General features: G+C 34.7%; 1 protein-coding gene across 5 annotated transcripts in view; it reads right to left on the bottom strand.

Annotated features, from left to right (window-relative positions):
* Positions 1-22,920, bottom strand: part of MAPKAP1 (MAPK associated protein 1) — a 338,521-nt gene that overhangs the window by 171,102 nt on the left and 144,499 nt on the right. For all 5 annotated transcript variants that reach the window (XM_031954304.1, XM_031954303.1, XM_031954300.1 and 2 more), the window contains one exon: positions 12,212-12,384. In XM_031954304.1, the coding sequence (XP_031810164.1) occupies positions 12,212-12,384 (173 nt within the window). The remainder of the gene's footprint in view (positions 1-12,211; positions 12,385-22,920) is intronic.

Genomic DNA, 22,920 nt, shown 5'->3' on the forward strand with positions numbered 1-22,920 from the left:
CAATGGGTTATGGCTCCAGTGGGTTCATATCAAAGAGGCCATAAACAGGGCTAGATAAAACTGTCAAGATTTCCTTTTTGCAAGAACAAAAAACCTTCAACAAAGTGGAAAGCTAAAATGGATATAATTTGCATAATCAGCACTGTCAACCCCCAGCTAAATCATTTGGGAATGGGCAGTCTATTCTTTACAATAAAGAACCTGCAGGAAGATGATAAAACATTCACATTCTTTTAATGATAAGGACTACTAAGCTGTGTTCTTTTGTGTTAGGAGCACACTTCACTGAAAGTCAAGATGACCAGAGTCTAACTTCTGGCTTTGTTATTCACTAGCTCCATAAAGATGGACAAATAAAAGTAACTTCCCTTTTCTTATATCCTTTTCCTTATCTGTAAAAGAATATATTAATATCTGCAACAATGACTCCAAAGTACACCTCTGACACTTCTCTCAGACTTCTTAAAGACTATGCCAGGGGAGCAGAAGCTCTGATAAATTCTACTTGTGTAAAAAAGTTTTTTAGTATAAACCTTGTGCTAGTTTTTGTGTCTCTGGAATGAGGACTAGTCCAAGTACAGAGATGCATATAACCAGAATATTGGTCATCAAAGGACACATTGTCTGCGCCACAGCAACTCGATAACAATTTACTAAAGGGCTTTGGGAGTATGGAGGGAATATTCACACTGATGAAATAGTAGAAATTTTGAAATGTTAAAAAGTTACTCTCTAAGACTTTACAGAATGGCTATGAGAAGCATAGTTAGTAAACTATGAAGTGTTGTAAGAAATGGGAACCATTATTTAAAATGATTAGAATTTTATGAGTATATGGCCTTCTTCTATTGGTACACATCATATAATTGGCTCCACCCATCCACTAAAAGTCCCATGCATGCTTTCCTATAAATCTTCCATAAAAGTAGACCTGGGTTCAGATCCTAATTCTGCTGTTGACTATTTCAAAAAATCAACAAACACACACAAAAAACAACACTGCATAATTGTTTCAAAAACAACTGTAATTGTTTCAAAAACACTGTTTCAAAAACAACACTGGATAATTTCTACTCAATACAATCAATACAAATCTGTTTTAGATGAAGCCCAAGCTGAGGGAACTGATGAAATATCACACATTCACTCTATAGACCAGCTGCCTAAAACTTTAAGGATTCCAAATAACCTTTCTGTCCCTTGTTCTACCAATAGCTAGGACTTCCCGATTACCTTATAGCTAAATTCTCACAACTGGTTAATGTTGATAACTATGGACTTTTTATAAAGCTTGGCATTATATGGTTTCAGAAATAACTTTTATCAACACAATCATCTGTTAGTGAAGTAATAGAACATCAGACAGGGAACACAACAATGACACAGCTAACTTCTTGATTGTTGTTACGTGATATGACATTATAAGAGAAGAAAGAACACCAGATTCTCATCCTGGTTCTACCTCAAACTCTTAAGACATTTAGTTTCCTGTAAAATGAAGGACCTCAAGAGTAGAGAAATTCTAAGATGACCAGTCTTAAATGTTAAAAATGTTAATCTAATATAGCGGATTAGAGTATCCTAAGACTTACACCAAGAGGAAACTTTGGAGGGCACTGAGTCCAAACGTCTCTTTTAAGAGATAAGTAAACCAAGGTCTAGAAAAGTCAAGTGACTACCAACTGGGGACCAAGCCTCTCATAGGGAAAGACTTTTATATAATAATAGCTTGACTTAATCAAGGTCACCTGCATTTTCAGGTCCTGTATTTCTTCTCTCTCTCCCTCAACCTCACTCTCCACAACCCCCCTTCATGTGTGCACACATGCACACTGCTTCTCTTCTTCTGGGGATACTGCTCTTCACACTTCTGGTTTGCATTCTTCCAGGCTCTGAGTTTCTAAGAGCTACTTTGTGGAGGCAATGGATGGCAGAGGAATATAAAGTTTAAAAAAAAAAAAAGTTAGGTGCTGTCAAATGAGATGCTGAATGTAAAGTACTTTGCAAAATATAAAATGCTATATAAATATAAACTCCTATCCATCATCATCATCACTGTCATTATCATAATTATTACTAATCTATCTATAGCTAAGAATCATACTCTAATTCATTTTCTCCCTGATATTATCCTTTCCCAGAGGGTATAGAGTGCTTTTATTTATGATTATTTCCAATGGAAGAATATGTATTAAGGTAAGACATTTTGATTGCTTTCCCAAAAAACTGGTATCAGATTAAAAAGAAAATCTAGCTACAATCAAAATCTTAGACCCTACCCTAAATATGTAGTTCTTTAAACATAGGGATCATACATGCAATCTTAGTTGCCCATAATCTTAAATGATTCAAAAAAATAGTTTTTGCTGAGACACTGACTCTATGAGTTTATATGTTTTAAGAGTGACATAAAAAAAAACAGTGGATGGGGGTACTGAGTTTTGGCTAATCTACAAATTAGCTACATGACCTTGGGTAGGTTGCTTCCCTTCTCTAAAGTTCCTTACAGTTAAACATTTTATCTCCTAATATACTGTGTCTTAATGTACCTTCTAGGAAGAAATAAGAAGAGAAGAAGGGAGGGAGAAATTTATTAAGTACCTACCCTGTGCCACATAATGTGCTAGAAGCTTTACAAATAACATCTCATTTGATCTTTACAACAACTCTGTATGGTAAGTGCTATTATTATCCCCAATTCACATTTGAGGAAACTGAGATAGAGATTAAGTGACTTGTCTAGGTTTATACATCCAGGAGTCCAAGACTGGATTTAAACTCAGGTTTTTTGAACAACAGGACTAGCATTCTATTTCTTACAGCACCTAATTATTGTTTGACTAAGCAATTTTCTTGACACTGTACTAAAATATTATAGGGAACACTCCCTAAATCAATTAGCAATCTGGCCATTCTGAATGTGTCATCTCCAAATCTAAAGGGTTGGAAAGCACCATATAAGGAAAAAATTCCAAGAGAATTAACCCCAAATACATTGTCAAAGGTGATCTGCAAAACTATATTACAGGAGGGAGTCCCTCTCAAGAGTATTATGTTACTTTAGGCAATTAAGTGCTCATAAGAATGTGCTGAACACTACTAAGTGCTGAACACTACTAAGTGCTAAAAGTCAAAAGATAGTGCTTATTCTCAAGAACAATGGGTGGAAATTACAAAAAGGCAAATTTATGTTCAAGGATTAGGACTAGTCAACAATTAGGGTTATCCAAAAGAGGAGTAGGTTATCTAGAGAAATAATAGATTGGCCCCTTTCCTTGGAAGTATTCATGAAGAGGAGTGAGTGGATAAACATTTGCCAGGTATGTTACTATGGGGCTTCCTTCCATTTAAGTTTTAGTCTAGATGGATGTTGAGGTCCCTTTCATCTTTCAAATTCTGTGATTCTGTGAAAGGAGAAATTAAAACAAGTCTTTGGTCTCAAGAAGCTTAAATTCTAAAAAATGGGAGGAGGGAACTAGATGCTCATGCAGAAGCATGAAAAGGAGACTGCATTAGCATTCTTTTGGTCTGGTTTCTGGCGAGATAAAGCAAAAAAGCTCACCTATGAGAACCTGAGGAATCCAGAGATGGAAATGGTCATAGAATAGAAGAGAGGATTCACAGATGGGAGACTCCAGGAAATGATGTGGTAGTGCTTAACTAGGTAAACAAAAAGACTACTGAAAGAGTATCAAAGGTTTAAAATGTAAAGAGTGAGAGGGGGGGAAAGGGGAATAATGTACTCAGAACTGCTCTTCAGGCAAATCACTTTGTTAGCTGTTCAGAGGACAAGTTACAATATGAAGAGACAACGCAAAAAGCCAAATAGAAATCTGCTGCAGAAGTCCAAGGGAAAGATGAGAACCTAAATTATGGTGGCAGCTGATTGTGTTGGGAATGGAATGTAAATGACCAATACTGTGGAGATAGAAACAACATCCGTAACTGGTTGGCTATATGGGGTAAATGAAAATAAGGAGTAAAGGATGACATCAAGATTATAAACTTGGGTGACTGGAAGGATGATAGTGTCAACACTAAGAAGTCTAAAAAAATTAAAAATTTTAAGGGAAAGATGAAGTCTGTTTTGGATGCGATAAGTTTGAGATGCCTAAAGCCCATGCAGTTTAAATAATCAATAAGCTTTTGATAACATGGGACTAGAGTCCAGGAAAAAGACTATGGCTAAATATATAGATATAGTAATCATTTTTAAAGAAATGATTGAACCATACAATAACTGAAAATTAGGGGACAGGATCAGGAAGAGATTTAGAGGGATATGGGGAAGAAAGGGGCTTTTGGAGGATTATAAGTTTGAAATTGGAGAGGGAAGGATAGTAGATGGAGAGATGAAGTGGGGGTTGGCATAAATAAGGAGAAGATAAATTAACAGGAATAGAGTAAAAAAAGAGAATGAGAGAAAATATTGAGTAAAAATAAGATGAGGTAAATTCACAAATACTAATTAAAACTTTGAATGTGAATGGGATATTTCTAACATCTCTCTTTGTGGTGGCAAATTGGAAATTGCAGGGATATTCTCCCACAACTAAGAATGGTTGAACAAGATGTGGCATATAGTTATGATGGAATACTACTGTGCTATAAAAAATGATGAACTTATTAATCTTAGAAAGGCATGGAAAGATCTGCACGAAACGATAAAGAGCAAAGTAAGCAGAACCAAAAGAACATTGTACATACACAATATCATTTTTTTCATATATTATTTTAAGAATAACTTTGAGTTATTAAGTCATTTTGACTATTATAAATCTAAAAATTAAAAATTGAGAAAATAGAGACACTATCTGCATCCAGAAAAAGAACTGATAAATATAAGCATGTATGGAACAATTTTACATATATGCATGTATAGAATAATTTTAGACATACACATAACACACACACCCCTATTTGTATCCAATGATATCTATCTATAGGGAGGGGAGGAGGGGAAGAAAGGAAGGAAAAAAAAGAAATTTACATTCTAACTTTGTTGTATACATGGAGAGAATAGTAAGTTGTATATGATAGGTTTACAGTTTCATGTGTAATCATCTTTTTTACTGTATGGTACATGGTATGGAAATACTCGTTTTGTTCCCTTAATTGGAAGTCAATGATGTCACTCAGTGAAGGTATAGAGAAAAATGAAAAGAGGGTCCAGGCTGAAGCCTTGGAATATATCCTTAGACTCATGCCCAAATTAGGTGGTGTGATATGGATGATGAACTATCAAAAGAGAACGAGAAAAAATTATAGGTAGCAAGATAACTAGGAAAGACATGTCCAGAAAAACAGAGAAGAAAGTATAACCAGGAAAAGAGGGTGGTCAACAGTGCAAATGCAATCAGTAAGAGGATTAGGGGGGAAAAGCAATTTGACTTAGTGGTAAAGAAGTGTTGGCTATTACCTTTAGAAGAATAATTTCAGTTATGAAGTAGAAAGTGAGATTGTAAATGACTGAGAATATAATAAGAAAGTAAGTTAAGGTAAAAAGTAAAGAATATTTTTTGAAGGAGTGTGACTAAGAAAGGTAAGAGAAATGTAGGCTTCTGGTGAGGATGATAGGATGTAATGAAGATTTTTTGAGGATGAAAGCAGAAATGAGTTTATTTTACCAATGTACTTTTTGAAGCTAGTTATTTTCAGATTACTCAGAAGGACAAATATTGAGTCTGAAGCTTAAATATTTGAGTCACACAATGAGAAGACTGGAAAAGACTCTGATGTTGGGACAGATTGAAAGAAAAAAAGGAGGGGAAGCAGAGGATAATATGGATGCATAGTGGCTTGAAAGCAATGAACATGAGCTTAGATAGATTTCAGGAGATAAGAGGACAGAAAGGCCTGGTTTGCTATCGTACACAGGAGTAACAAAGAGTTTGATATAACTAAATGAATGAACAACAAAAATACTCTCATTTTTTAGGTCTTCTTTTTAAATTCATGTCCAGATAACTAATAGAGATCCAGTTTATTGGACAGGTAATAATTAGTGCAAAGTTGGCTAGACGTCAGGAGATCTGGATTCAAATCTCAACTTCCATAAATTCCTGTGATCTTGGGCAAATCACTGAATTCATCTGAGGCCTAATTATCTTCTCTGTAGAAGGGCATAATCTTCATAATATTTTCTCAGCAATAATAATAATAATAAAAATAAATGATGATAACACCTAGCACATACATAGCACATTAAAGTTTGAAAAGCACTCTACAAGTGTTATCTCATTTGATTCTCACAACAGTCCAGTGAGAGATGCTATTATTTTCTACATTTTAGAGACAAGGAAACTAAGACTGAGAAAGGTTAAGATACTTTTTTGGGGTCACATAGCAAGTAAGTGTCTGAGGATTCAAACTCTATCCACTACATCACTTAGTAGCACTGATACTAAGGTGGCTGTGCAGAAAGTATAAAAATAAAAGTGCTATATTTGTGAAGTATTGTGATTGTTAGTGACTTTTTACAAAATAACTTAAAGCAGTTGGTAACAATGTTAAACATGAATACAAAAAAGTATAATTTATAGGTGATAAGTTGCTGTGAGAATAGAGAGTTAGTGGTACTTAGATAAATGTGTATAAAGAAAGAAAGGATATATAGAAACAAGAGTGGAACACATAATAAAAATAATAGTTCAAAAATTCATGGTTTCATCAGCATAGGATTTCCTTTCACTGATGAAAATCATAACACATTTCATACCTGGGAGGGCACTGTTCTGGCTGCCTGACCAGAAAAATCCATTTCCTGACAGTTCTTGCTTTGGAGACAACCTTCTCATTTGGTGTAGCACCAGTCTTGTTAACCACTATGTATTCCCTCTCTATGGTCTAATGCTTAAAAACCTTCCAATCTAATGGGATAGAGCAAAGGACACATACTATGAAGATAAGTGTTAAGCACTCAGGAAAAACACATGCTTAGGATGAAATATCAAAGTAGAACTTTAACAGTTCCCAATACTATAGTAGTTTCCTTAAGATAACCCTGGGAAGTTAAAAAAATATATAGTACAAGCATCATTATTACTATTTTCCCAAAGGAATAGAATAGAAAATGAAAATGATTTTCTTTAAGCCAAATGATTAAGTATTAGGACCAGGATTCAAGGACAGATCTTCAGATTTAATGGGAAGAGCTCCCTATATTCCAGTGAATTAACTCCATACAAGGTAAAGTAAAGAAAGGATTATGGCTGAATAGATAAGATGAGTTGGCTACTCAAATGAATGTGACACATTTCAGTATTTATTTCCAACGACTCAGATCACAAATGCAAGCACATTTGCTGAACCCATAAAATTTTGTCCTACCCTCTTTAAAAGTTAGTCTACTATAGAGAATATACCTAACAAGTCAGAGGCCTTCCTAAATATATCCTGACTTGCAAACATACCACAGTGCACTCTAGCAGTCCATCTGCCATTCCTTCCTCTTGCCACATGGTTGACCAGTCTCATCTTTCTGTTATACAATTCCTTAGTAATACCTTTTACGCCTATTCTTTAGAGTTCCTCATGGGTTATATGTAACAGCCTGCTCACATCCACCATGCACCTTTCCATTGCTATACATACAATGCTCATTTTTAACTCTTCAAAGACAGTTATCTTTGTCTCACTGTTACAAAGCAATACCAACAAACTGTTAATATTGAAAAGGTGGACCATTGTCTTTGGAGAAAGTTGAAGACAATTTTGCAATTTTCCAAAAGCTATACCGTTTCTCTCTGCCTCATATTAAATGCTGGATTCAATCTGTTGTTGCATAGCTGTATTACCTGTTTCAGATATACATATTATTGGACAAGTTCTATACAGTGACGATCCAAATGCATGAAATTTAGGAGTACAAATTCTTACTTCACTTGAACTTATGTGTTTGGAAAGACATCCCAAACTTCTTTGAGTAATTGTGGATCTCCTAAGCTCAATGTTACCCACAAAGAGGTATATCTGGAAGACCTCACTATCTGGGAAGACTCGATCTTTGAACTCAATTCCTTACTAGATGTCATTCACTCCAATGATGAGTATGTTTGGCAGTAAAATCTCTTTTATGTCCCATCTGATGTTTATTTTCAGGTCAATAAGCAGGGCTATTTCTGTTGGTATATTTTCCAAAGAATCTCAAATTATTTTTTGTATAGATGGCAGACACCTTGTTGTAAAAGAGTCTATAAAGCAATAGTGTTTTTTTTTCTCCCAAATCAAATGCTTTTTCCTCACTAATTAACAAACAATAAATGAGATTTAATATTCTCTATATCTTTCATTTAATTATGAAATAATAGATATGGTACATTGCTATCATTTATAAAGGCCTAGTTGCTACTAATAATCCATATCAAAGATACCTTCAAATTACGTATAGATGATGTTCATAAAGTCTTTGTAAAGATAGGAAGTATGGATACAGGTCACTGATTACTAATGTTCTATTGCCTGCTTTTTGGAGGGATTTAATAAGATCCAGGATTTTCTTCCATCCCTTTAGTATTCCCCACCTTTTGAATACAATGTATATTGTTCCTTTGATACTCTCACAACTGTACCACTGCCAGCCCAAATCATCTCTCTCTATATATACTTGGTCTAATTTAGCTTCAGTTCATATCTTTGTTCTCTTTAGTGACTGTTCTTTCTATATCATAAGCCATGTGGGACTATAACATCCAAAAGAAATGGGTCAGATGAGATAAAATTAGAGGAGTCTCTTCACAAAAGCTAAAGATTATCAAATGGTACTGGCCAAGCACTTAAAAATAGTCTGTCATTAAATACATGCTTTAATATCAAAACTTTTTAAATATAATTCTGACCTTATTTGGATGCTTGAAAATATAAATACTTTGACAAATATGGATATATGCTTAAGTGGACTGTACATGTCTAACATATCAGATTGCTTGCTGTGTTGGGGAAAGGAGAAGTATAGGACGAAGAATAATTTGAAACACAAAATCTTACAAAAATGCATGCTAAAAATAGCTTTACATATATTTGAAAAATAAGGTAATATTGAGAAAAAATAAGTAAAAGGAATTGGATAAAAAAAAAGAAAGAAAATATAAATGTTCCACAAAAATTAAGAATCCTGATAAAAATCAGCAACATTTCACTATGAGGTAAAGTGAGAGAGGCTATGAAAATTATGAAGGAAACTGTTCATATAAGGAGTTCACTTAAACAATAACTCTGCAGAAGTAGAAAGAGCCCTGGGGTCAGGAGAATGGTTCAAATTGATGCTGCTCCTTAACATATATTTGACTTTAGACAAATCACTTCACTTCACTGGGCTTGAATTTTCACATCCATAAAAACTGGCAATTTGCTCTTTTCAGTAGGGAGGTAAGGGAAGCAATATGCAGAATGTTGTATACACTATGAGTTAAGGAAATTGATTAATTCTGCTTTACTTCCAGCAGTGCTGAAGGTGTGGCAGGGTACATCTGGAAATGACTTGATATAAAAACAAAAGATGTGGATAATACTTATAATAAAATAAGCAGGTTTAATTCAAATATTTCTAAGGTTCATTCCATCTCTGACTATAATATTTCTTTCCTTTGGAATGGGAAGAACAATGTAATAAAAATGAGAGGAAAAAAATATACCAATAGTCATAAAGTACTTAAATAATAACTAAAAGATCCTATGCATTTTTAAAAATGAGTATCTATAGAAGTTTAAAACACGAAAGAATTGCACAGGATGAGAAATCATGGTAGTGGTAATACGACTGATATAAGCACCAAATGTTGAGGCTCAGTCATGTGACAAATTCACAATGGCCATTCTCTTTGGCAAAAGCTAAATTTATTTAGGAGAAAAGGTTACAGACAAAACAAAGAGATAAAACAGACACCAGAGTGGTAAATATGAAATACAATGGGGGAGCATATAGTTAGCTAAGAAAGGGACAAGGTTTTACCAATTAATAATGGAAAAAACAAGTTCCTTTGTGGAACTCACAATTAACCAGGAGAATGGAAATACTCTATGAGGTGAGAGTACCCAGTAGACTGGAAGGCTAAATCCTAAAAGGGATTTTACATTCTACAAGAGTCAGCCATAAGAAGGAGAAAGACACATGAGCTATGGTGGGAGGGGTGAGGAAAAAGATATCAGGAGACAGAACTTCCAAGCTAGCTAACCAAAAAGGGATTCAGCGAATTAAGAGCAGGGAAAAGAAAGAGGTCCAGAGTAATAAGGTAAGGCTGGCAGAGAAAGCCTGAAATACTAATAAGATTACTCCCTGAGGCAAGCAGGAAAGGGCACTGACAGGGATTAGTTCAACCTTATAGTCCCTCCTTCACTGGAGGTTCTGGGTAGTCCCATCTTGCTGTGTGTCCAATCAGGAAATCCAAGTTACATCATACTCCAAAGTTAAATTTCCCCTATAAATCTGTCTATGACCCACTGCCTTAGCTGAATCCCTTGCCATCTTTGATGAATGCCTTTTGGATTAGCCTGCCACAGTGTTCTGCTTCATGATACCTTCTTCTCAATACTCCCCCTTGTCTCATAATATCCCTCTCTCTCCTATAGCTAATTAACTCTTTTGGAGTGATCAACTCCTCCTCTATGGATTTAGCCTGCCAATCAATGGAATACATCCATTTCATGACATATTCCTTCAATGGATTCTTCCAAACTCCTTTCCTTAATAATTCCATTGCTCTCCCAATACTATTTCATATTTACCATTCTTGGTGTCTATTGTATCTTTTCATTTTGTCTGTAATCTCCTAAATAAAGCTACCTTTTGCCGAAGAGAATGACTACTGTGAATCCTTGACTTCACTTGTGAATCCTTGAGTTCACTTGACTGAACTCCAACTTTTGTTGCTTATGTCCTGAACATCAATTTAACTCTTTGGTGCTAAACCCTCAAACACATCAGTGATATGAGCTATGTCAACAGAGAGAGTACCCAAAAAAAGATGAATTCAAGTATCTTTTAGAAGAAAACATTGAGTTTAGTGTCAAATTCTTTATAAATTTAAGAAAATAATTTCTCCCGTCCAGGATTCAGTTTACTTACCTCTTGAGAAAAAAAAAGAAAAAATGAAAAAGAAAAGAAAAGAGGAGATAGAAGTGAGAAGTGGGGAGGGGAGGGAAAAAGAGGGGAGGAAAAGGAAAGAGGAAAGAAAAGGGAGGGGAAAGGGAAAGTAGAAGAAAAAGAGGAAAGGGAAAAGGGAGAAGAAGGGAAAGGGGGAAGAGAAGGAGAAAGAGAAAAGTAAGAAGGAGAGGAAAGAATAAGGGGAAAGGGAAAAGGAAGACAATAGAGTGGAGTAAGGAACAGATCAGTTTTAGCACTATGACATTAAGAACTAAACTCCATTTGTTTATTCCTGGATGAAAAGAACTATAACAAAGGCTATTAAATAAAAAAACAAAAAAACAAACAAAAAAAAAAAAAAAGAAAAGAACTATAACAATATAATACCAACATCACAGTTGAAAGAGAAAAGCTTTAAATTCATTACAGACATTTGCTTTGTCTACGCTCTTGACAATTTATCATCACTGCCTAACCTAACAATATATCTAGCTCCTTTCTGTAAACTTTACTACTTTGCTCCAAATCCAGGACTCTGTCTACTGCTACCTTACCTCATCTTAAGATACTTGCACCCTGAGAAAAGTCACATAAAGAAACTGAAGAAAAACCAAATAGAGAAAAAGTAGCAGTTAAAAGGCCTGGGAATGAGTTATTAATATCTATGTCTTATTCTTTCTCCTAAACTGTGAAGCTTTCTGAGTGCTGTGACAATATCTGAATACCTGAATCTTACTAGAGAAAACATAAGATAAAAACTTGTCAAAAAGGAAATGAACTCATATCTGTATATATATGTATCTTAGAGGTAACTTATTCTTATTTAATGAAATCTTGATGAGTGCAAAGATCTTACAACAAAAACCTCACAACAGATTAGCAACAGACCTACTAATGACAGTACCTATTTCTACAGTATTTTAATATTTACAAAGCACTTTCCCCATGAACAATCTGAAAGACAAATCATTCCAGTATTATTCTCCTCATCTTTTAGAGAACAGAACTGAACCTTGGAGAAGATAAGTGACTTGCATAATTAGTAAGTCGTACGTGTTTACTCAGGCTATTTAGAGAATGACCAAGAAGAAAGTTTGATAGCAAAGGTCAGAAGAAAAGAAAGTGAATTACTTGAGCTTGGGTTCTCGTCCTTCACTTGTATACTGCCAGCAGATTAGGCCGATTAGGTCATGCACCTTGGCATGTGCTATGGTCACAACTGTCATTGGTAGTAGTCTGTCTTGGCTTGTGTGCAGTGGGAGGTAGACATCAATTTTTTTGGTTGCAGTGGTCCCTACGTGACCCTGTGGACAAAAAATACCACATTAGATATATTTGCTAAAGTCAAGAATCACATAACAATCATTCCCAATATCAGTTTTCAGTCACTATCAAAAAGTATGTGTTTTTTACATTACATGCTAAAACAAAATTGAATGAAAACACACACACACACACACACACACACACACACACACACACGAGTCTACATCAAATTTTTCTGTTTGGCTCCCAATGGCTGTTTTATTCTGTTTTAATTCTGAATATTCTCTTTAGTACCACATAGTTTAAAGTGGCAAAGAAGGAGGAAGAAGGATGCATAGGAAAGAGGGAAAAAATAAAAGGTAGCAAACTTTTAAGCAAATTAATCTAGTTCCCAAAGCCTGAATTTTATACACACACTCTTTTAAAAAAATCACTTACATATAAGTAAAACAAAAAAAAAATTAGAATAGCTACAAATCCACAAACAACTTATATGTCCAAAAATTGAGGAATACCTGAATAATATTGTAGCATATTTACAAAATGGAATTTTATTGGGTCCTTAGTACACATTTTAAAATAGTCACTCTATCCTTCTTCCTCTTTAGAACTGAATGAGATGAAATTGAATTAGGATAAGAATAAATAGAAAAGCCTATACTTGAATTGAAAAGGCAATTCACAAGTACAAGGTGGGAGAGTAATAGTTGAGTTGATCTAAAAAGATTTGCACTAAAGGCTCAATATGAACCTATACATGAATGGTACAGAAAACTAATTTGATCTTTGGCTACATTTAAGAAAGGTGAAGTTTATAACAAGAGCTTTGTCAAATAAACAACTTTGAAAGCCTGAAGAACTTTTATCAATGAAAGAACCAACCATGATTCCAAGGGCCAATGAGCAAGAACATCAGAAAGATTATGAACACGAGGAGCAAAATGAGACATATTTCTGGACATGGCCAATGTAGAAATTTATTTTGGCTGACTATACATATTTGGTAGAAGGGCTTTATTTTTCCTTCTTTCTTAATGGAGAGGGGAGGAAGGGAGATGAGAAAGAGAAAAAAAATAAGCGTTTCTTCATTGAAAAATATTTAATTAAAAAAAAAAAAACCCAAAGTATAAGAATCTTTATTCTAGGAATATGAAGGTTATAGTGTTAGTATACTTTGCCCAATTTACACTACATGTACAAGTATTTTTTTCATTTCTGGTTAAAAAATTGATTTCCTAAATTACCTATATATCAGCCCTGTTAAATAAACCTTTCCTCTTTTCTCACTAGAATTCTGCTCACACAGGATAGTTTACCTCTCAGACCTGTGGAAGGGGAAGGTCTTTATGACCAAAGCAGAACTAGAGATCATTACTGATCACAAAATAGAAAATTTCGATTATACCAAACTGAAAAGTTTTTTGTACAAACAAAACTAATGCAGACAAGATTAGAAGGGAAGCAATAAACTGGGAAAATATTTTTACAGTCAAAGGTTCTGATAAAGGCCTCATTTCCAAAATATATAGAGAATTAACTCTAATTTATAAAAAATCAAGCCATTCTCCAATTGAAAAATGGTCAAAGGATATGAACAGACAATTCTCAGATGAAGAAATTGAAACTATTTCTTAGTCATATGAAAAGATGCTCCAAGTCATTATTAATCAGAGAAATGCAAATTAAGACAACTCTAAGATACCACTACACACCTGTCAGATTGGCTAAGATGACAGGAAAAAATAATGATGATTGTTGGAGGGGATGCGGGAAAACTGGGACACTGATGCATTGTTGGTGGAGTTGTGAACGAATCCAACCATTTTGGAGAGTACTTTGGAACTATGCTCAAAAAGTTATCAAATTGTGCATACCCTTTGATCCAGCAGTGTTACTACGGGATTATATCCCAAAGAGATTATAAAGAAGGGAAAGGGACCTGTATGTGCATGAATGTTTGTGGCAGCCCTTTTCGTAGTGGCTAAAAACTGGAAACTGAATGGATGTCCATCAGTTGGAGAATGGCTGAATAAATTGTGGTATATGAAAATTATGGAATATTACTGTTCTGTAAGAAATGACCAACAGGATAATTTCAGAAAGGCCTGGAGAGACTTACATGAACTGATGCTGAGTGAAATGAGCAGGACCAGGAGATCATTATATACTTCAACAACAATACTATATGATGACCAGTTCTGATGGATCAGGCCATCCTCAGCAACGAGATCAACCAAATCATTTCTAATGGAGCAGTAATGAACTGAACTAGCTATGCCCAGAAAAAGAACTCTGGGAGATGACTAAAAACCATAACATTGAATTCCCAATCCCTATATTTATGCACACCTGCATTTTTGATTTCCTTCACAAGCTAATTGTACAATATCTCAGAGTCTGATTCTTTTTCTACAGCAAAATAACGTTTTGGTCAGGTATACTTATTGTGTATCTAATTTATATTTTAATATATTTAACATCTACTGGTCATCCTGCCATCTAGGGGAGGGGGTGGGGGGGGGGGAGTAAGAGGTGAAAAATTGGAAAGAGGTTTGGCAATTGTTAATGCTGTAAAGTTACCCATGTATATATCCTGTAAATAAAAGGCTATTAAATTAAAAAAAAAAAAATTCTGCTCACATCTTCAAAACTACATACATATACATATATTTTTCCCTTTATGTATTTTCATTTTTTAGACTGGATTCTTATATAAATAACCTTGATAGGTTTTCTTCTTATACATTCTACCATTCTCTTTTACTTAACTAGATTGTTTAATCCATCCCCATTTACATTTGTCATTAAGAATGTGTTTTCCATACTTTTCACACAAAAAAGGTCAGATCTAAACAATTGGAAAACTATCAACTGCTCATGGGTAGGCCAAACTAAATAATATAAATGACAATTCTTAGTCAGTGCCATGCTAATCAAACTGCCAAAAAATCATTTTATGACTAGAAAAATCATTTCATAACTAGAAAAAATAACAAAATTCATCTGGAAGAACAAAATGTCAAGAACATCAAGGGAATTAATGGAAAAAAATGCAAAAGAAGGTGGGCTAAGCTGTACCAGACCTAAAACTATATTGTAAACGAGGCAGTCATCAAAACCATTCGGTACTGGCTAAGAAATAGTGGTCGATCAATGGAATAGGTTAGGTACACAAGACACAACAGTCAAGGACTATAGTAATCTACTGTTTGATAAACCAAAGACTCCAGCTTTTGGGATACAAACCCACTATTTGACAAACCTATCAGGTCTTTGGGAAAGGAATCAAATTTATAAAAATACAAGTTATTCCCCAAATGATAAATGGTGAAAGAATATGAAGAGACAATTTGCAGTTGAAGAAATTGAAGTCATATATTGTCATATTAAAAAAAAAAAAGCACTCTAAATCACTATTCATTGGGAGATAAGGTAGGGAGAGAAAAACATTTTTGGAATATAAAATCTTACAAAAATTAATGGTGAGTAGCAGATAGATGGCACAGTAGTTAGAGCACCAACCCTGGAGTCAGAAGAACTTGAGTTCAAATACAGCCTCAGATTGTTAACATTTATTAGCTGCATGACTCTGGGCAAGATATTTAACCCCAATTGCTTCTCAATCTTCCCCTCCCGGCAAAGTGAATGTTGAAAACTATCTTTACATGTAGTTGGAAAAATAAAATACTATTGAGACAGAGAAAATGAAAGGGAAAAAAAGACTATTTTCCTTCATTGATTTTGTGTATTGTATATGTTATTGTGCTGTTCTCCTTTTCTCTTTTAAGTCAGTAGTTTTGTCACTATGATTAGTTTTGCTTATATCATTCATGCCATTCTATTCTCACAAATTTTCCCCAACTATACTTATTTTTAATTTTTTAATTTATTTAGGATTAATCCTCTTTTTACTCTAAGGTTGTAAGTTCAAAATTTTCTTTCCCTGAATTTCCCTTGTTCAAGTCTCTTTTAATTTTTTTTTGGGGGGGGCAAAGAGAAGAGGGGGGAAAAGAAAGAACACTTCCTTTCAAGATGTTTCTCTTTAATTTGCCCTTCTCTTTTTTTCTTTTCTTCTACTCAATTCTGAATTCTCTAATCCATGAACATACCTATGCTGGATTTTTCTTTTCTTGCAGGAATTCTAGTTAAAGCTTGTGCAAAATTTATTAATTTTTTTTTGAGATTTTGTTTATAGATGATATGGGTCATATTATTATTTTCTAAGTGGTCTATTATTTCTTTCACTTTTTCCACTTAACCATTTTTCAGGCTTTTTCATGAATTGAAATTTTGTGTTGGGTCCAGGCATTGTGCACTTCTGGAAATAATGGTAGCGTCTTCTTTATTATTGTTTTGTATTGTCTGGGAAATGAGCATTGTGTTCTTTAATGACCTTAAAAGAGTGCTGTACCTTGGTAATTGACACTGGGTGATATAATATAGAGTTCATCTTGAGAGTACCTTCAAATCCAAGACCTACAGGCTTCTGATGCAACTCTCAAGTCAGAGGAACATAGTTTCAATTATTCTAGGCTAGAACCTGGTCTAGGATCTGTTTTTCTCCCATCTTGGTACACAGCTTCAACTTCTAAACATACTAAGTCATCCAGGTACAAGGATTCCATAAGATTTGCTCTGAGGTCAATCTTTTTTAATCCCCACTCCCCCCAAGTCTAATCTAGTCTTATGAAGAGAAGTTGGCAAAAATATGTTTGCTATGGTTTCTCCTAGGATTTTTTGATCCTTTCATTTAGTGCCATTCTTTGAATTTTTGCCACAGTAGCTTTAGTGAGAACAAATAACTATACAGCTTCTCTTTCTTATGTTATTTTGAGGATTAGCTTGTTTTTGTTCCTTTCCTCAATCTTGCTTCTCTTCCATTGGAATTTCATCTTCAAGATAGCCAAGCTTTGAAGGATACTGTGAGATGCAGTTTAAGCTGTAACTTTTAATTATTTCTATTTCTCATTTTTCATTGAATTTGTTTTCTCATTTTTATAGATATATGCTCTGCTAATATAGACTGCACTGTATTTATTCTTCATTTTTGATACTTCATATGTGTAATTCCATTAATTCTATATTGACAAACCACTCCAAAATGTTGGATCCTTTTCTTTCTTTCTTAATATTTTATGGATACTAATTGGGTGGCCCATCCTTAAATCTTATATGATCACATATATCTTCCCTCTGAAGTCTTTTACATCATTTCTTGAGTGTAAGTTATAAGCTCATAGTACTCACACCATCTAGTCCACTGCTGATAATGTACTGTAACCTACCCACATATTTTTCCATTGTTCTTTGAGCTACCTTTAGCTTCAGTTGTTCTAAGGTGACAGTGTTCCATTAATTTACAACCACAAAGCATATTTGCATTATTTTGAGATTAAAAATATGGTTTGAGGGGATCATATTATTGCTAAGGTAGCAAAGAGTTATCCCCAAGTTCAGAAACCCCAAACCTCAGAAAATGAATTATGTACTAGTTGAAGAAAAGCCAAAGTTAAATTCACAAAATAAGACAAATGCCACTCAAGGTTTAAAAATATCATGAAATCATATCAGAGAGTTTAAATCTGTAACCTATTGTTTGGCCTCAATCCCCAACTTTGTAGATTTATGTTTGAAGTCAAGCTGCAGATTGGACCTCTCAGTTTCTGCTTGCCCCCTACTCCCTTCACCAGCACCAGTGACTCCAAACTTTCTGGGATCATACTTCTATCCCAGAAATATTTTCCATGTCAGGGATTCAGGATGGGTCTCTACACATTCGTGGAAGTTTATATGACATAAAAGAAAATAAGATAAGCCTTAGTTTTGTAGTCTACTTCTACTGTTATAGTGCTTATATCACAAATATTTCTGACAAAAGTATTGGAAAGCTTTAGACATAGTAAGTACTTACAGAAATCTCCCCTCCAAAAAAACTGATTATATTTTAATAGAGGAAAAAACAATTACCAATTTTAGGATAAAGAATAAAGTTAGGGCATATGAGGTAAGAGGTAAAGAGGATAAGAGGTAAAAATCGAAGGATAAGAGATTTTAGTCAAAAGAAAGATTTTCGAGTCCTGGATTACAATGAATGAACAACTGAAACTAATGATCAAAGATATGACCAATTGCTGTGTGTCAAATGGAATAAAAGAGGTCAAGCATGTTTAGGAGGCTGATGAACCAGGATGCCACAGTGTTTATATACTCAAGTCTCCAAATATACAAGAAAGGTGTGAGAAGAATACGGGGACTAGGTGGGGCCACAGGACTCAGCTCTTCCCCCAAACCCTTCCAAATACCTTTAAATAACTGCAAACCAGGAGCAGGCCTCTGAATCAGTGGAAACAGTGGCACTTTCCAGACGTCTCAGTCCACAGATCCCAGATAACTTGAAAGGTTGTTAGGAAAATTTGTCACACTTGGATATAGGGAGGAGGAGAGGAGGGGTCTCAGCAAACCATATGAGTGTGTGTATGTGGGGAGGGTCTCAGCAAACCTTATGAGTGTGTGTATGTGGGGAGGGTCTCAGCAAACCTTATGAATGTGTGTATGTGAAGAGGGTCTCAGCAAACCTTATGAGTGTGTGGGTGTGGGTGTGGGTGCCTCAGCAAACCAAGAACAGGCTTTGGAAGGCACTCAATCAGTGGTGGTGGCAGTCGCAGCAACAAAGGGCCAAAGAACTAGTCAAAAGAAGATTATGAAATCCTAGCACTAAGGCAGGGTTTTATGCTTTATCCATATTCAGGTCCAGGTCACAGTGTTGCCTTCAAGTCCCTAAAAATGATCTCTGAAAATATTAGGACAAAACCTCTGAAGCTTGGGATACTGTAATCTCCACACTGGAAAAAGAGCCCTATTTTAACAAAGAGTTAAAATCCAAGTAATAGGGTTTGGAAAATGAGTAAACAACATAAAAAGATTTTGAAAGTTACTATGATGACAAGGAAATACCAAAACACACTCTCAGAAGAAGATAACAAAGTCAAAGCTCCAAAATCCAAAACCTCCAAGAAAAATAAGAATTGATATCAGACCATGGAAGAGCTCAAAAAGGGATTTTGAAAACCAAATTTTAAAAGGTAGAGGAAAAAATGGGAAGAGAAATGAGAGTAATACAAAAGGATATACAAAAAGCTAATACGGAGAAGAATGTCTTAAAAAGCAAAATTGACCAAATGGGAAAAGGGGTACCAAAAGGCATTTCCTCACTGAAGTAAATACTTCTTTAAAAATTAGAAATGAACAAATGGAAGCTAAAAAAATTGAGCTATGAGAAATCTAGAAACAACAAAACAATACCAAAAGATGAAAAAATAGGAAAAAAATGTTAACTCATTATAAAAACAAATGACCTGGAAAACAGATCTACGGAAGAAAATTTTAAAATTACTGGTCTTCCTGAGAGCCATCATCCAAGAAAAAATTCCCAATAATAACATAGTCAAATTCTGGAACTCCTAGGCCAAGGAGAAAATACTGTAAGCACCCAGAAAAAAACAATTCAAATATTGTGGAGCCACAGTCAACATAACGCAAGATTTAGCAGCTTCTATTTTAAAGGACTGACTTTAGAATGATATTCTGGAGAGCAATGGAATAAGATTACAACCAAGAATCACTTATCCAGCAAACCTGAATATAATCCTTTAGGGGAAAAAGTAGATATTCACTGAAATAGGGGACTTAAGCATTCTTGATGAAAAGACCAGAGATGAATAGAAAATATGACTTTCAAATACAGGATTCAGAGGCCTAAGGGGATAATCAGAAAAGAGAAATCATAAGACATTTATAAAAGTTAATCTATTTACATTGCTACATGGGAGGATGATACTTGTAACTCATAAGAACTTTCTCATTGTTAGGACAAATAGAAAGAATATATATAGACAGAGAGGCCAGTTTGTGAGTTGAATATTAAGGGATAATATCTTAAAAAAACAATTACGGTGCAAGGGAGGAATGTACTGGAGAAACAGAGATGTGGAATGGAATACATCAATTGCCATAAGAGATTCATGAAAAAGTTTTTACATTGAAGAAGAATGGGGACAGTGAAGGAAGAATGAGTGAACCTTATTCTCATTAGAAGTGGCTCAAAGAAGAAATAATTTACTTGCTCAAATGTGGGTTTAAAAAATACTTCTTACCCTACAGGAAAGTAGGCAGGGAAGAAAGAGAGCATACAGAGAGAAGGAATGGTCAGAAGCAAAACACTTTTGAGGAAGGACAGGTAAAGGGAGAGAGAAAATTGAATAAATGGAGGAAATTCAGTTAATAATAGTAATTGTGAAAAAAAAATTTGAAGTTTCTGACAAAACCTCACGTCTCAAATGAATATGGAACAAAATCAATTTTTTTAAAAAAAACTAAAAGTCATTCCCCAATTGATAAATGATTAAAAAACATGATCTATGTCCAAAGGGCTATAAAATCGTGCTTCCCTTTGACTAACAATTCCACTACTAGGCACGTATCCCAAAAGAGATTTAAAAAAAGAAGAAAAGAAAAAAAAGAAAAGGAACTATGTATAAAAAAAATTCTTTTCTCAGGGCAAAAAAAACCCTGGAAATTGAGGGGATTTACCACAATGTGTTTTTTTTCTCTCCATTTTGGATACTATTCATGTTATGTCTCAGTTTCCCTGAATTGTTCTGCTTTACTGGCAACCTGGTGGCAACCCCCCTTTCCTGATCATTAAGGCTGGGAGCTCTGGCCACTCTGGCATTCCAAAGAGTCATAAAACTCCAAATGTCTTATCTCAAATGTTTGGGCAGCTTCTGCTTGAGACTTCCTGTCTCCTAGCTTCTTCATTCCCAACTTCTCAGAATTTATGATCCTTCCTTCTTCACTCCAACCTGTCAGAATTAAAAAGTTATGGTCCTTCCTAGAGTTTTTGTTCACCAGTGCTCTGCCCCACCCCTTGCCTTTGTTTTCCTGATACCTGGAGCCCTATAAAGAGTCTCTGGAATCCCTTGCTCATGAATGGATGCTCTGAGACAAAAGCCAGCCAAGCTGGCTAATATGACTGCCAGTTCAAACTTTCCACTATTAAAATATTAAAAACCCTTTAATCTCTGTCTTGCCTCAGTTTCTCCAGCATTACATTCATTCATGGTTCTCCTCAGGTATTGCACAAGGCTATGAACTGGATCTTCTTCCCCCTCTATTTCACATGGTGATTTTATCTGCTCTGATGGATTCAATTATCATCTCTATCCTTATGAGGCCTCATCTCTATGCTATCTTCAATATTCCATCTCTAACTGGTAGACATCTTAAACTAGATGTCCAGTAAAAAAAATACTTATACATATATAAAACAAAAATCTTTTTTTCCTCCTAGCATACTTCTCTATTATTGTCAAAGGCACCACCATACTTTCAGCCTCTCAGGATTGAAACTTTTTTTTTTTTTTTTGCTGCGACAAACAGGGTTAAATGACTTGCCCAGGGTCACACAGCCAGGAAGTGTTAAGTGTCTGAGGTCAAATTTGAACTCAGGTCCTCCTCACTTCAAGACTGGTGCAACAACAGTGGCTTCCTTTCTATTTCCTAACTAAGATCCTCTAGTCTTATTTTGACTCTCTCCTATGGCTGGAATATTCTTTCTCCTTATCTCTATATTTTGGCTTCCCTAAATACATTCAAGACCAAGAGAAAAATCTCAGATTTTACAGGAAGACTTTCTCAGTCCTTAACATTTTGGTGCCTTCCTAATTATTTTGTATGTAATTTGTTTGTAAGATAATTGTTTACATGTTGCCTTGTCATTCATTTTGTGAGCAAGTTTCTTGAGAGTAGGAAGTATTTCCTTTCTTTATATCCCTAAGACTTATTATATATTATTATTAAGTATTATATATATATAATATATTATAGTAATATATTATTATTAAGTATTATAAGTATTATACTAATACTTAGCACACAATAGGCACTTAATAAATGCTTAATAGCTGACTGTTTAATAAAGAGTATTGGTGATAAATCTAAAAGGAAGACAGTTGTTGAGTATTGGTAGGAAGGAGCCCATCTGAAGTGGTGGTGAGGAACCCGGAGTAGGCCTATTTCTCCTACTATTTCATGGTTGCATAGTCTTTTATGGAATCCAGTTTATATTACTAAAACTAAAGAGTAAAAAGCAAAGATATCTAGCTAAAAGGTACCTTAAAGTAATATATAGAATTCCAGTGGGTACAATGAAAAAAGTGATAGAAGGAAATAGGTTAGGGCAGAGGTAGATGGATGAGATTGTGAGGAGAGGCTGAGGAGAAAATTAAGATTTTTGACTCAACCCACATTGATCTCAAAGAATAGAGATAAAAAGGAAGTAGAAGCTAAAAGTCTGCCCATCACAAACAAAAATCCTGGGTTTGAATCCTGGTTCTGTGATTTACTATCCATAAGATCTTGGGTAAACCATTTTACTTTTCTTGGCTTTATCATTTTCATGTGTATAAGGATGTTATTAAACTAGATGGTCTCTAAGGTTCCTTCTAAGCTCAGTCTTTCCATGTATTAGCTTTTAAAAAATGTCTCTCAATATCACAGTTTCTTCCCTTCTCTTT

Source organism: Sarcophilus harrisii, chromosome 2 (assembly GCF_902635505.1).
Source record: "Sarcophilus harrisii chromosome 2, mSarHar1.11, whole genome shotgun sequence".
NCBI lineage: Eukaryota > Metazoa > Chordata > Mammalia > Dasyuromorphia > Dasyuridae > Sarcophilus > Sarcophilus harrisii.